Source organism: Falco punctatus, assembly GCF_963210335.1.
Source record: "Falco punctatus genome assembly, chromosome: 6".
NCBI lineage: Eukaryota > Metazoa > Chordata > Aves > Falconiformes > Falconidae > Falco > Falco punctatus.
In genome coordinates this window covers 29,020,155-29,033,341 of record NC_137585.1, presented here as the reverse complement: position 1 = coordinate 29,033,341, position 13,187 = coordinate 29,020,155, and the positions used below count along the sequence as shown (strand labels likewise).

Sequence of the window (13,187 nt, the reverse complement as noted above, 5' to 3'; positions counted from 1 at the left end):
TTAACTGGAAAGCTGATAGAAATTGCTGACCAGAAAAGGATGCTATAGAAAAAAAGCAAAAGAATTGGAGGACAGCTGAAATGCGACACTAAATAACAGTAATGAGTAGGACAACCACTAACACTGCTAAGCAAATCCTGTTCTGCTTGAAAGGGAACAGTGAAATTCATGGGTATGCCTGCACAACAAATATTCTCCTGTAGCTTGGTCACATGCAACCTGTGAGCAAAACTGAAGCTGTACTTTTTCTATGGTAGGGAGAATAGGTTTTGACAACATGGGATATTATGGAAGGCGCCTGGAATAAACATTAAAAAAATTGAAAAGTTCACGGTCTCAGAGGAAAAAGAGAGCAGACCCTTTCAGACACGCAGAACTGATGAAGCACATTGCTTTTTCAGACTCTTAAAATGTGGTAACTGGCCAGTTGGCTACTTCATCTCTGGAGAAGGGGCCAAATTGCTGCTTCTTTTTTTTTAGTGAAGGTGCAAATCTAAGTCTGCTCCACCTGCCCTTCTGCCAGATTTATTTACCATGGAGCCTGAAGGAAACGGATACTGGTTTAATCTGTCATATGTGGTGGTAAATCAGCAGCTTTACAAGCTATTGAGTGATAAAGGGAATAATTGTGTGTGTTGTTTCCTTAAACAATATGATCTTAAAAATAACCTAGAGGTTCCTGAAGAAGTTATTAGTGATTGACCGAGCGTTTCTAGTCAACCAAGCAGTTTATTTCATAATAAAACATATAATAAATTTAATAACTTTTTTGGCACAAATTAGTGACTGACTGTAAGAGCACTGAAGATAAAAATCTGACTTCCAGGGTACAAGTGGTTATAAAATTCCAGTTCTAAAGCAACAGTCCTTGATCAAAGTAGCACAGTTGCAGGGCACACTGATTAGAAGCTGAAACATTAATTACAGCTAAGGATCAAGCATAACCCTTATCTACACTTAAATAAAAAGCAATAAAGAAGCAAAGATTTGTCTTAAAGCCAAAGCATCCTCAATTACTACTGACAAAGCACAAAGGTTTATAGCATGGAGACATTTCAGTACCTCATCTGGCATTTGTGCTGCTCTGATCATGAGCTCTGCTTATTTGGGAATGGTGGAAGAATAAAGGCCTACCTGAAAGGAGCAGACAGCATAGACAACCACGTTTTAGATAACATACGGTAGTGAGTATAACCTGCAGTGAGGAGGAGAAGGAGGTCTGCCTTTCCTGGTAGATTAAAGGTGGCTGCTCCACGGCCAGGCAGCCTGGGAGGCACTGCTCCATCAGCTGCTGCGATTGAAGTGTCGACCCTTATACAACACCATGAAATGTAGGAGAAGTCATGTCACAAACTTCTATCTGCACTTAAGTAAAAGATGGTTTCCAGTTGGTAGTTTCTGATCTGATCACTACTAGTTAAAGACTTTATTTCCATGAAAGACAGAAGAGATTAAAACACCTCAGACTGAGCAGCAGGGTAGAGGGGAAAGAACTGGGTTTGTGCCTTTTCTGATGGAAAGATGGATGAGCAGTGGTGATCCGAGTCACCCAGCTTTAATATGGTCTGTCAGGAAACAATGGAATAAGATATGACACTTGAAGCAACACTTCTAAAAAGTGGCAAAACCACAACATGTCTAGCCTGTGCAACTCATCAGTACAGTTTACCACAGCCCATTACTGCAGAATTTGGAAGGATTAGATATGTGAAATTCTAGAAATGATAGTTTCTCCATTAGAATAAAAATAAACATATGGTATAAAGTTTCCAGACTCACAGATGTCCCAGGCCTTCAGCTGGGACAGTTCAACAGAGGCAGGATTTTCCAAAAACCATTCCCTAAGTTTGCTTGCATTTTTATATGCAGCACCTTACACCAGAATCTGTCAAAATTAATATACCACATCACATGAAATGAACTAGTGCAATGAAAACATTTATATTTAATGTAAACTCATCTCCAGCCATTGGTAATCAAGGTCTGATCCAAAAAAAGCCTCCTCAAGCCCCTAAAGAATCAAATTATTCCTTGAGATGGAAGTCTTTCACAAGATTATTTGTACAGATGTATGCAAGTCCCATGCAAAAGATTAAGAAATACATAGACGTTCAGCTCTAACTTAACTGATTCAGCCAAAGGCAATTGCAGTAACTGCAAGCTTTCTCATTTTCCTCTATTCCACCCTCCTCCCAAGTCTGCAGTTATGCTGTTCCCCTGTACATAAGACTCTATGTTTCTTTACCTATGCCTTCTGCTTTTGTTTACTGACCAAACTGGCCATGGTGTTTGAGAAAACATGCAACTCAATAACCAACATTTCCTTGCTTGGTGGAGTTTAGTTTACAGCTTCAGGAGACAACTGGGAGCTGTGTTCATGCAATCTCTCAAGAGTGCACAGAGAAGAGAGAGGAAAATCTAGGATCAGGTCCACACCCCATTTTCAGGCTCTTCAACAAATGGAAAAAAAGTTTTTAAAAAGACCCATCTTTTCCTTAAAAAAATAAATCCATATTAAGGTAATGTATCACTGTACTCTAAATGTTCTGCTTTTATACACTTGAACGATAGATGTCAAACGGGCTGAAACAATCTAGAAGTCACACTGTTTGAAAAATCAGATTTCATAGAGAAAACACAATCACATTTCTTAAAATATACTTCTCCTTTGGATAACTAGTCATCACTTAGGCTTGAGCTCACAAGACCTTTAAGGTGAACTAGTCAGCCTGAGTTTTGCAGCTGTGGCTACAGCTGGCATGCAGCTCATTGCTGAGGCAGAGGTCTGAGGTTACTGTCATCAGTAACTGCAGGCTTGTAGTACTTGTATCAGAGCTTTTTGCCTGCTACCTTCCTAAAAGTTCTTTCTTGCAGGTTCAGGCAGGGAAAAAGCAGAGAACGTGTTGGAGGTTGTCGCTGCTTCGTGCCTCTCACTTCTGTAACACTGTCCGACATGCCCCAAGTGAAAACTAGCCATTGACTGTGCCTGAAAGGCTTTTAGCTGCCATGATCTTTGTTATATCCTACTAACAATTAGGAAAAGGCCCTGGCAGGGGCTGAGCATGCCTTTGGGGGGCTCCCACAATGAAAGCAGCAAAGCATTCAAACAAGTGTTTCGTTGTCTCTCTCAATTAACCAGACAATATTGCATCATCACTGCTGTAAATACATTAGCATGCCAAATTATGCCATTTTGCCTCTCAGCCCTCATTCATGCCTGTAATAAATCAGAGCAAACAGAAGTGACTTTGCATTTTAAGTAACCTTTAGGCACAGCATGCTGGAGCAGAAAGTCCCGCTGAGCCTGAACAGAAGTTGGTCCAGTCAAGATTGATAGCAGCCACCCTGACGGAACATTGAAGACCAGAGCAAGTAGGCCAGGACATTACACCAGTATATTCTGACACCAGCCTACAGCCCTGGGACTGAAAGACAGATTGACCCCCACGTGTCTTCAGCAGTCCTTCATAGTTCTTTCTTTCATGAATGTGGAAGAGCAGTCCAGTGTCCTTAGTCACTGCAGCATCCTATGGCAACTATGGGTTTCACATCTAGTTCAGCAGGTGGTGGAAAAGCAGCTGCTTGCTTTATGGCAAAGTCCTGGAGAGCCAAACCAGTGGCTGCTGTAAAAGGGCAGCTTGGAAGGAGGGGAGGGAGACCGCTTGCTGTGGTCCTTCCCAACAGCACCTACTGCCAGTCCTGCTTCATGTGTTTCCTTAGCATCGGTAAAACCAACAAATCTGACATCCTCTCTTCATACGCTGTCTCATTTCCAGATTTCTCTGGCACCTGTTTTCTTTATAGGAGAAGCAGTCTTGGCCCTTCACTCAGAGGTAGCAAAATTCATCTCTTGGCATTTGCTGCTGACAGCAGCACAGCAGAACAGGTTGACTCACCCAGTTTCAGTTTTCCTTTAAGTGAATCAGATGTCTCTGTCACAGCAGAGCAATGCCTATGAAAAGGGTGGAAGAATAGTGCTGCCATGTGTCACTGAGAGCCCTTGACCACCACCACTTTGAGCTGCCCTCTCATTCTACAAAGTGTGGCAAGAATAAGATGTTTTCAGTACAATTTCAGTGACCAGTCTTATGCTTTTTTGCTTGTTTTGGCCTAACTGTATTTTGCTTGCCACATTGGCTGATGGAAAATATGACTGTTCTTGAAAAAACAAGCTTACTCTGAATTTCAGCAAAGATGAGTAAATATAAATGCGGCACACAGCACAAAAATGCCACTTGGACTTATTAAGAGGTTCCTTGGGTTCATCTTAAACTGAAGCAGGAAGACTTATGTAAATATACACTAAAGCATCTACTAGTTCTTAGTCACACGGTAAAGCAACTGTCCCAAACTGACCATACCATTAGACAGTCCTGAGCTATCACGCTTTGGATTGGGATACCCTCAATGGGAAGTTGTTTTGAGGAGAAAGAAGTCAAAACCAAATTCCTGCTCTGCTGAAAGCTTTACTGAGACATAAGGTATTCAAACAGCCTCTGACCAGGCGGGTGGTTGACCAGCTGTGCTCGGCTGAAAGCCCTCTTCCACCCAAGTGAGGGACTTGCTCTCCAGATAGGCAAATTATTTCAGAATTTCTTATCAAAGACATTCAGTTATACTTTCCAAGAACTCTAGTACTCTCTCTTTCCCAGGCATACAGTGAATATTTTGCTTCGCTCCTTTTTCCGCTGTAATTCCGCATTCACGACAGTTTTGAATAAAAGTGCACCACCACATTTTTCTTCAGAAATTGCAACACAGGTGTCTGGGGAGGTAAGGGATGGTTAGGCTGGATGAACTCCAGCATGAACCTTATGCATATCTCAGGGACTCTATAGCATTGCAGGAGAGGTGAGCAGGAGGCTGAAACTGTGTTTATTCTTCTCCCATTAGACTCCCAAAGGTTCCTGTTTGGAGTCGGTGAAGATTGCCATTGATACTGGCTACCGCCATATTGATGGTGCCTTTGTCTACTACAACGAACATGAAGTGGGACAAGCCATCCGGGAGAAGATTGCTGAAGGCAGGATCAAGCGAGAAGACATTTTTTACTGTGGCAAGGTGAGAAGCTGCACTTCGATTATTCACGCTAAATCCAGGATTTCTGTGAATGGGCTTTCTTAAGAGTGTCGGTGGTCAACACCTAGCATGCTTCCAGACCCAACAGCCTTTATTTTTCTTTCCTAGCATTACCATAATGCTGCGGAGCTTTATGAGCACTAGATTTGCTGTTAAGTGCAGGAAATCACTGTTGTTCTCAGTTTAAAGCTCTGTTAGCAATGGAAACCACACAACATCCATTCTGCTTAGTATTGTAGGTACCTGCAAGTTTAGACATTGCTACACTCAGTGGTGCTGCTTAAGCTGTTACAGTTGCACGTGTTGTGCTAGCACACACATTTGTATAGTCACACACTGAACCTAACCTAGACAATGATCCTGCAACTGAATTATTTTCTGTTAGAACCCATACAGGTTTGCTGTGAGATTGCACAATGAAAGGGGTGGGAGCAAGCACGTGCATGCAAGTGTCTGTGTACAGGAGAACATCAAGTGCTTAGGCTGGTACTACTGACAGAAAATTACTCATCAAGCTACACCCTTAGTTAGTGTATCACTTGTCATTAAAAAGTTCTTATGATGATGAATCAGCTTGGAGAGAAGATGTCATCACATCTCTGCTTTAGAGCAACAAGGCCAGAGTAATGCATGAGCTAGCTAATGCTTTAAAGTCTTAGCTGTGAAAGCTGATTCCTCTCCTGGAAAAATGAAATCCCTTGTCCAATTCCAATAAAGTGTCTGACAAAAGCTGTTACAACTATGATGGCTGTATCCCAGGTATGAGAGAGAAAGCTCATTGCACATGGCAGAATAAAGATCAAATGGCCCCAGAAAATTCATGATGCCTGTCTAATTTATGGAGTTTATGACCTCAAGTTCCCCTTCCTGCAGTGCTTCTTTGAAGATGTCAGCCTAATACTTTCCGTTTCTCCTTTCTCTAGTAAGATGTAATCCACAAAAGTTACTCAACAGCCTTGGAAATAAATACCATGGTTCCTAGAGTAACTGATCCTATGGGATAAGAGACATATTTTACTGTGAGCAATTTAGTTAAGCTCTATAATCTGGGAAACTAAGCTTCAGATTGGGTAGTTTGCAGATCAAACGGATTTTCAGCAGCTATAGACCAATTTCAAAGTACAGCAATTTCCAGTCTGTAAGGTATGCAACTCTTTTCCCAGTCCCCTGCTTGTTCTACTGGTATCAAGCTTGCCATCCAGAGAAAGGCTTCATGTCCTCAAATCTTCCACCTTTATCAGGGTAGTCTCTCAGTCTCTCATATGCCAAATATGTTTGGATCAGTCAAAATATTTGGTTTCAATTGTTTTATAGTTTCATTACTGCAAATTACCAGTAATATTTCAAATCAAAACCACAAAGTTGTGCCAAAAGGTTAGAATGAGATGTCCTAACAATGCTGAGTCTTTTCACGTTCCCAACTGCTTCCCCTGAAGTTTATTTTCCCATATAAAACCTTAGGTTCTGTAAAAGCGCATCTCTTGGCAGATTTTCCAAACTCACTTTATTTATTAAACCTTTCTATATTCAGTTGTCTGATCTAATCGCTGGATGATCTGCCTAGTTAATAATCACTACTTAAACACTGAGCCATCTGTGAAACTGCATTTGATTTCTTTATTGTAAGTTCAGTTGTTCCCTAAACTGCAGATCCCACCGGCTACAGGGCTGCAACACACAGTACCATGGAGCACCGTGGTTCCAGCCTGCCTTGTGACTGTGAGATAGGATAAGTGTGAATTTATCTTTCGGTTGTGTCCTGTTTGTGCTTGACAAAATTTCAGGTGCCCAGAGTGATAGTTCATTACAGTATCTCTGTAGTCTTTAAAGAATTCAAAGGCAGAAGTGGCAAATAGTCTGCAACCAATTCAATCTATCACAGTCCAGGATTTTCACAGGTTTCACTGAATATTTTCACAGAAGCTCTGAACTTCCCAGGAGGAGCGAGACTGGATGTCCTTTGCTTTATGAACTTATGTGTCTTTAGCTTTATGTACCTCACAAACTTATGTATCTTATGAACTTCAGGCAAATATCAAGCCACTGGTAAGGAACTGACTGATAGGAATTGCTGCATCTTCTGGAAAACATGGTAGATACAGTAGACCATTCTTGGAAGCGGTCTTTATAACAAAAGTTGGTTTTGTTTTGAGCCACGCTGACATCAGAAGTACTGGAAATTCCCGAGACCCTTCAGACTCAAACCCCTCATGCAGATCTTTCCTTAAAGATGACACAAACCAAAGGCTGGTCGGTCAGGAGGGACTAACAAGAACAGCCCCGCTGAGTGGCAGTGTTACTAGAAAAGCAACTTGGTGCAGTCAGGCTGCATCTGCCAGTTGAAATCATCAGCACTTGCACTTGGCTCTTGCTGCTGGCTGGCTGATCAGGCAGAGCAGCTCAGCATCCAGAAATTTTAGAGGTTTTATATCAACTGCCAACATCTCACTTGGCTTATATAGCAAGACCTTTTTGGTCTCCTCTTTCATCCCAGGATATTTCTTTCATTAAACTAGAAGTAACATTTCCAGGAAATGTGGTGTCCTGAAATGCCAAAGCCAGCTGGCAACTTTGACTGCTCAAATGTCTGCATGGGTTCTACTTAGGCAGATAATACAATAACTTGTACAAATCATGAAAACAGTTATGAAACTTAAGTTTCCATGGCATCTATGTATTAACATAGTACAAAAGTTTGCTATTTCTAAAGACTGTTTCTTTAGAGCCTCTGCAGTTTTTTAAAGTAAAAGTATACTCACTGGCAAGTACTGAGCTCAATAGCACTGGGCTAGAAAGGGCACTTGGAAAAACTGCTTCTAAACTATCAACATAACTCAGGCTACTAAATTTCTAAAACACAGTAACAAAACAAACTAGAAGAAAGGGTATACAGATTCATTTCCTTACCTGTATTTAATTTCATCTCATTTTACATGTAAAATACTTAAAAGAAACACCAGACCACAGGCTTTCAGGAAATCCAGTGGAACAGCCTGAAACTCCGAGAGCAGAACCTTGGTCCCTTTACTGTAGTATACCTTCAGCCTGTGTAACAACCATCTAGTGATCATAAAACTCTTCATGCCTTGCAACATACAGCTGGGGAAGGCCTAGTATGAATTTCCAGATGGCAAAGCCTGTTTTGGTTTGTCAGGTTAGGGCAGGGTCAGATGTGCTGCTCTCAGTGCAAGTGAACTTCAAATGTAATGGGTCCTTGCCTCTGCTGGCAAAACTGAGTAGACAGTTATTATTCCCCAGGAAAACAATAATCTGGTTTAAAAATGCCAAACATCTGAAATACTTTAAAACTTACCCAGGCTATGTGCTTTGACACCTATAATCATTATCTTCTGAAAATGGTAATTCAAGTGTTTTGTGTCTCAAGAACGAATTCACTCTATACCTTGGCATGCGCTGACTGCCAGCTTTGTTGGCAGAACTGGCTAGACAATGACCATACCAACAAACAGCAGGTTTTCCCAGCCAATAAAGGTGCCAAAAACCTCAACATGGCTCCACATGTCAGTTTTGCACATTGAAAAAAGAAGATAAAATAATACAGCTTATTGCGTGCAAACAAATGGTGTTTTAAACCTTCTACTGTGTATTAATTCTGGGTTTTGTCAATTCTAACTGCAGAAATTGGTTTACAGAGAGTCCTTGGTTACTAATTACCATGCTATGGTTTTATTCTTGCTAAAGATTTGCATCAGCAGAGTTCAGTTAGAGATATTACTGAAAGCTAATCAACTCAGCACACTCCATAGCAACCTCAGGGCATAGCCCACAAGGAAGCAGTTGTGATTAAAGCGGCTGAAAAGGCTGCACTTTAACTAGTCACACCTGCACTACAGTAACTAAACTATAATACATATTTCACTGAGGACTAGGGAGTAAATTAAAACTTCCCTAGGTCAGGCACCCACTCCAGCTCCATGACCACAGGAGAAAACGGAAAGATTCTTTCTGCCGGGTGGTTGGTTGCTCAACAGCTAACCCACACCATCCCAGCTTCTGCCTTCAAGCATAAAACCGACCACAGCTTTCTTGTGGGAACAAAGTTTTCCAGTGAAAGCATATGCTTGGAAAACTCAGAAAACAAAAGGCATCTGCCTCAGCTCATTGAGCAGAAGTTTGCAATATCTCGATGCGGAAGAACCTGTGTTGTAATAAACAAATATATAATGCCATTACTGGGTTGGCACTGCAGTCCTGGGCAAAGAGTCCATCTTAACCTCTACATCTGCCTCTGGCAGAGGACAGAATAAGGCCCCTCACCTTTGTCCCGCAGTGATGTAGATCACAATGTCTTTGCACTGTGTACAAAGGGCTCTGTCAGAAGAGAAGTGTTGGTTGGGGGTGTGTGTCAGCTGCAGGATGCATATGTTCCTCCTGGCACCCAGAAAAGAACTTGTGTTTGCCTCCCCAGCTGTGGAATACCTGCCACCCCCCAGAGCTGGTGCGTCCCACACTGGAGAAAACCCTGAAGATCCTGCAGCTGGACTATGTTGACCTCTACATTATTGAGCTGCCAATGGCTTTCAAGGTAAAAGGAAAAATTGCCTGAAAAATGCATGATTGGCTTGAACCAAGGTCTCCATCTAACATCTTACTTGCAGCTTCCAGTTCATGTTGAAAATACCACATTGGCCAGATAGTGTTTGATATATATTACATTTCTGTGCACTACCCATGCAAAGAGAGGCTGATGTTTCTTCATACTGCTGGCTCTGAGCGACTTGTAGCCAAAACCTTTGAATGCAAGGAGCTCACATCAGAGTTGCATGCCTCCCTTAAAAGTCCCTAAACTTTCTGGCTTCACAACCATTTGTACCTTACTTTACAATTTTCCTCTGCAAGTACATGATATAAAGGCAAATTTAGTAATACTGAATTAGAAGAATGAGATTCAAAAAATATTTAAGTGGGTTTGAACCCATTAAATCCTTTTTCTTAGAGATAACAGGGTCAGGCAAGTAGCTGGCTAACTATGTCTGAGGGATGTCTAAGCTCTAAACTGGCCTCTTTTTGCAAGGAAGGCAGTTCTCTGATTACTAAAATTGTATTTTGCTATAGACTCCAAACTGCCAAAAGCATCAGATAGGAAACAATTTACCAATGAAGCAATCACCTTAGACCTGTGGTTCCTTTTTTCCTCCGACAAAGCCATATCCCATTAAGACCTGTATAGGAGTAACTAGACTCCGATATTAAAACTTTATTTATATGGTCCCATGTATGGAATCCTTTTGGGTGCATTTTTAAAAATTTCCCACCACTTGCAATTTCCTGTTTCCCTTTGCTTGTGTTTGTATTCTCTAGTAGTTCATTCTCCCACATAGTGAAGGTCATTGTCTCACAATACAAAGATATAGACAGCTGGCTTTAAAGTAATGTACATCTGACTCCCTGAGGCCTGTATCAACAATCTGAGTTGTTAAAGGAGTAGCAGTCCTAGAGATTCATTCAAGTCCCCCATGAGAGGAGAGAGAAAAAAGTTGCTTTCCGCCTGAAAAATATACATTTCCCTGTGCCAAATACAAAAGGAAAAAACCCGCACCCTTTTGCAATGGTGACTGGTTTCCTCTCTCACAAGTGCACCCATCCCACATGTGATGCTTGCCTTTGGTGAGGGGCATGCAGGTGTAGTACTAAAAAACTTCTATTCTGCCCTAATCTGCAAACATTGGTGCTTTCCTATCTCCCCAAAAGCCTTCTTAGCAATAGTAGTCTTTGCTTAAAACCAGTAAAGTACTTGAGACAAAACTTACAGCCCACTCTGAAACCAGTAAGAAACATGCCCCTGCAGAGCCCAGCAGTGCAAACTGCTATAGGGGCTTTTAGGAGGAGTAACCTGGATTTTGGAGAGCACCACTCGGAGGAGGAAAGCCTCACCATGCCTGCACTTTTAGGTGGCCGAGAATGATTAGAGTAGTCAAGAATAATGTCTGGAGTGACATTTTTCACTGACCTGTCAACATTAACTTGCACCTCCCTGGTTTTTTCCCTCACAGAGATTCCCCATTCAGGACTTCTGTCCTTCCTCCCTTTAGCCCAGTGGTGGAGCTCAGCCCCTCTACCCTAGCAAGGCAGATGACCAGCAGGAACAGGTCTCCTGCAGGCTACCAAAAGCCCTCTGCCTGAGGAGCTTATACCCACTGGCAGGTTTTCTAGGGGGCTCTGCTAAGATGACTGATCTATCAGTGAGCAGGTACCTGTGCACAAAATGATCTCCAAATCTCTCCCAACTACATTGCATTACCTAGCAGGAAAGCAGGTATTTTAGCCCTACACTGAGCAAGTCTCATCCAAGTATCTTATTGTCATTTTAAAAGACTAAATCAAAACAGACCAGTGGCCTCACTATTTGACTTACTATTGCTTTCTGTTTATAAAATAGACATTCACGAGTTGTTAGAATTGCTCTTTCAAGAAAGCCTGCTTGTCAAAGTCTTCTTTTTTGTGAAAAGCGATAGAATGTGCAGACGTTTCTTCCTGCATCTGTGTTGACGAGAAAATTATTATAATGGGCGCAGTGCTTTTCCTATCAGTAGTTACCAACTGCTGTGTTTTAAATATGCAAGTTGTCTGGTAGCTTTTGGAATACCTCCATACTTTGAAATGACATGCTACGATGTCATCCCTGCATAGTGACAGTGACTGTACAGTGCTAGTGCTGTCCCACTTACTTCAGTGCTCATACGGCAGCATGGTAAGAAGCCACCTTGCATTCAGTCTAAGGTGTGTGGCTGACTGCAAGAGAAAACCACAGCATTTGTGGGAGTGACTGGTGTGGTATAGTCCGTAAGAACCCAAAACTAAGAAACGAGACTAACTTCTGAAAGACGTTTGCAAAGACCCAATAACCACCATCTCGTCACCATCAAAACACTACCATCCTTTCAGCACTGTATCCACCTGCAGGCAATTCTTCCATTCAGGAAGAATTGCTTAAAGGGAGAGCCTGGCCAAGAAGGTATTGCCTGGAGATTGTTGAGCAGTGACAACTGTGCTCCGACACCTTGTGTAGTTCCCTGGAGGCAGGAGGATTGATCCTTGTGCAAATCCACAATAGCTGGCACCACTTATCTTAGGATAAGTTTACCTTCAAGCATCGTTCATTCTGACTTTGTCCGCTTTCTGGAACATGAGCAATAGAAATAGAGGGAAGCAGGGGAATGATAAATTAGCTAATGTAATAGCCATTTATTGACTACTATATAATGTTGAACAGAAGTTAATGAATAAGAAGTGGAATAGAGTAAGAAGGTCTTCAAGTAAGATGAATTCAGACTCATCCCCTGAACTCAAAGACATCCAGCTGCTATGCATTGAGCTTACAGTCCTTGAAGAGTCTGGAATGTCATGGGGATTAATGGTTTGTTCCAAAATATCATGGGGCAGTTTTGTAAATAGGGCTTTGCTTCAAGTTATGATGGCAAACAGCTTGCTTTCTAATAGAAAAATTATATAAAAATGTACGCAACAGCCACCTACCTCCTTCTAGTCAAGAATTATTATTTTTTTTCAGGGGCAACAAGTCATCTTTGTTGAATTAATTTAGGAAAATGAGCACATTTGGAGGAGACAGGCTTTTGCCTGTAACTTAGACCCTGGCCTCTGAAATCTGAGGCTGTATTTTCCTTAGGCTCACTTTTCCCCGTGAAATGCCTTGAATTTGAACTTGATTGAATTGGGAGGCACCAGTTACTGATCATATTAGTCACAGCTGCATGTTCCCAAGGAATTACCATGGTAACATCTTGTACTCACACCTTTGAAATGTAGCAGCTTGCAGTCAGATCAAGTGTCAAACATCACTGAAGCATTTTTATGAAGATAAGTGAAATTGCAATCAGACATGAGGGTGGGAAGTGTTAATGCATTACTTGCAACAGCAGTGAAATGACCAGCAAATAAGAGAAAGCCGTGCTCATGAGATATCAGCTCATAACTCATTTCTGAAGTCTTGTTTGTGGTGTATAGAGAGAGGAAGAAAGTTCCTAGTGCCTAAAGAAAGGTGGGTAATGCACTTAGAGAGGTTCATGGCCTGTACTATAGCTATGCACATAGCCCTTTACCACTAGTAAATTGTTCTTGTAAATGGT

At 41.7% G+C, this 13,187-nt stretch overlaps 1 protein-coding gene across 2 annotated transcripts in view; it reads left to right on the top strand.

Moving 5' to 3' along the window:
• AKR1D1 (aldo-keto reductase family 1 member D1) overlaps positions 1-13,187 on the top strand; it is an 87,130-nt gene that overhangs the window by 62,521 nt on the left and 11,422 nt on the right. For both annotated transcript variants that reach the window (XM_080391284.1, XM_080391283.1), the window contains 2 exons: positions 4,894-5,061; positions 9,509-9,625. In XM_080391284.1, coding sequence (XP_080247410.1) covers positions 4,894-5,061; positions 9,509-9,625 — 285 coding nt within the window. The remainder of the gene's footprint in view (positions 1-4,893; positions 5,062-9,508; positions 9,626-13,187) is intronic.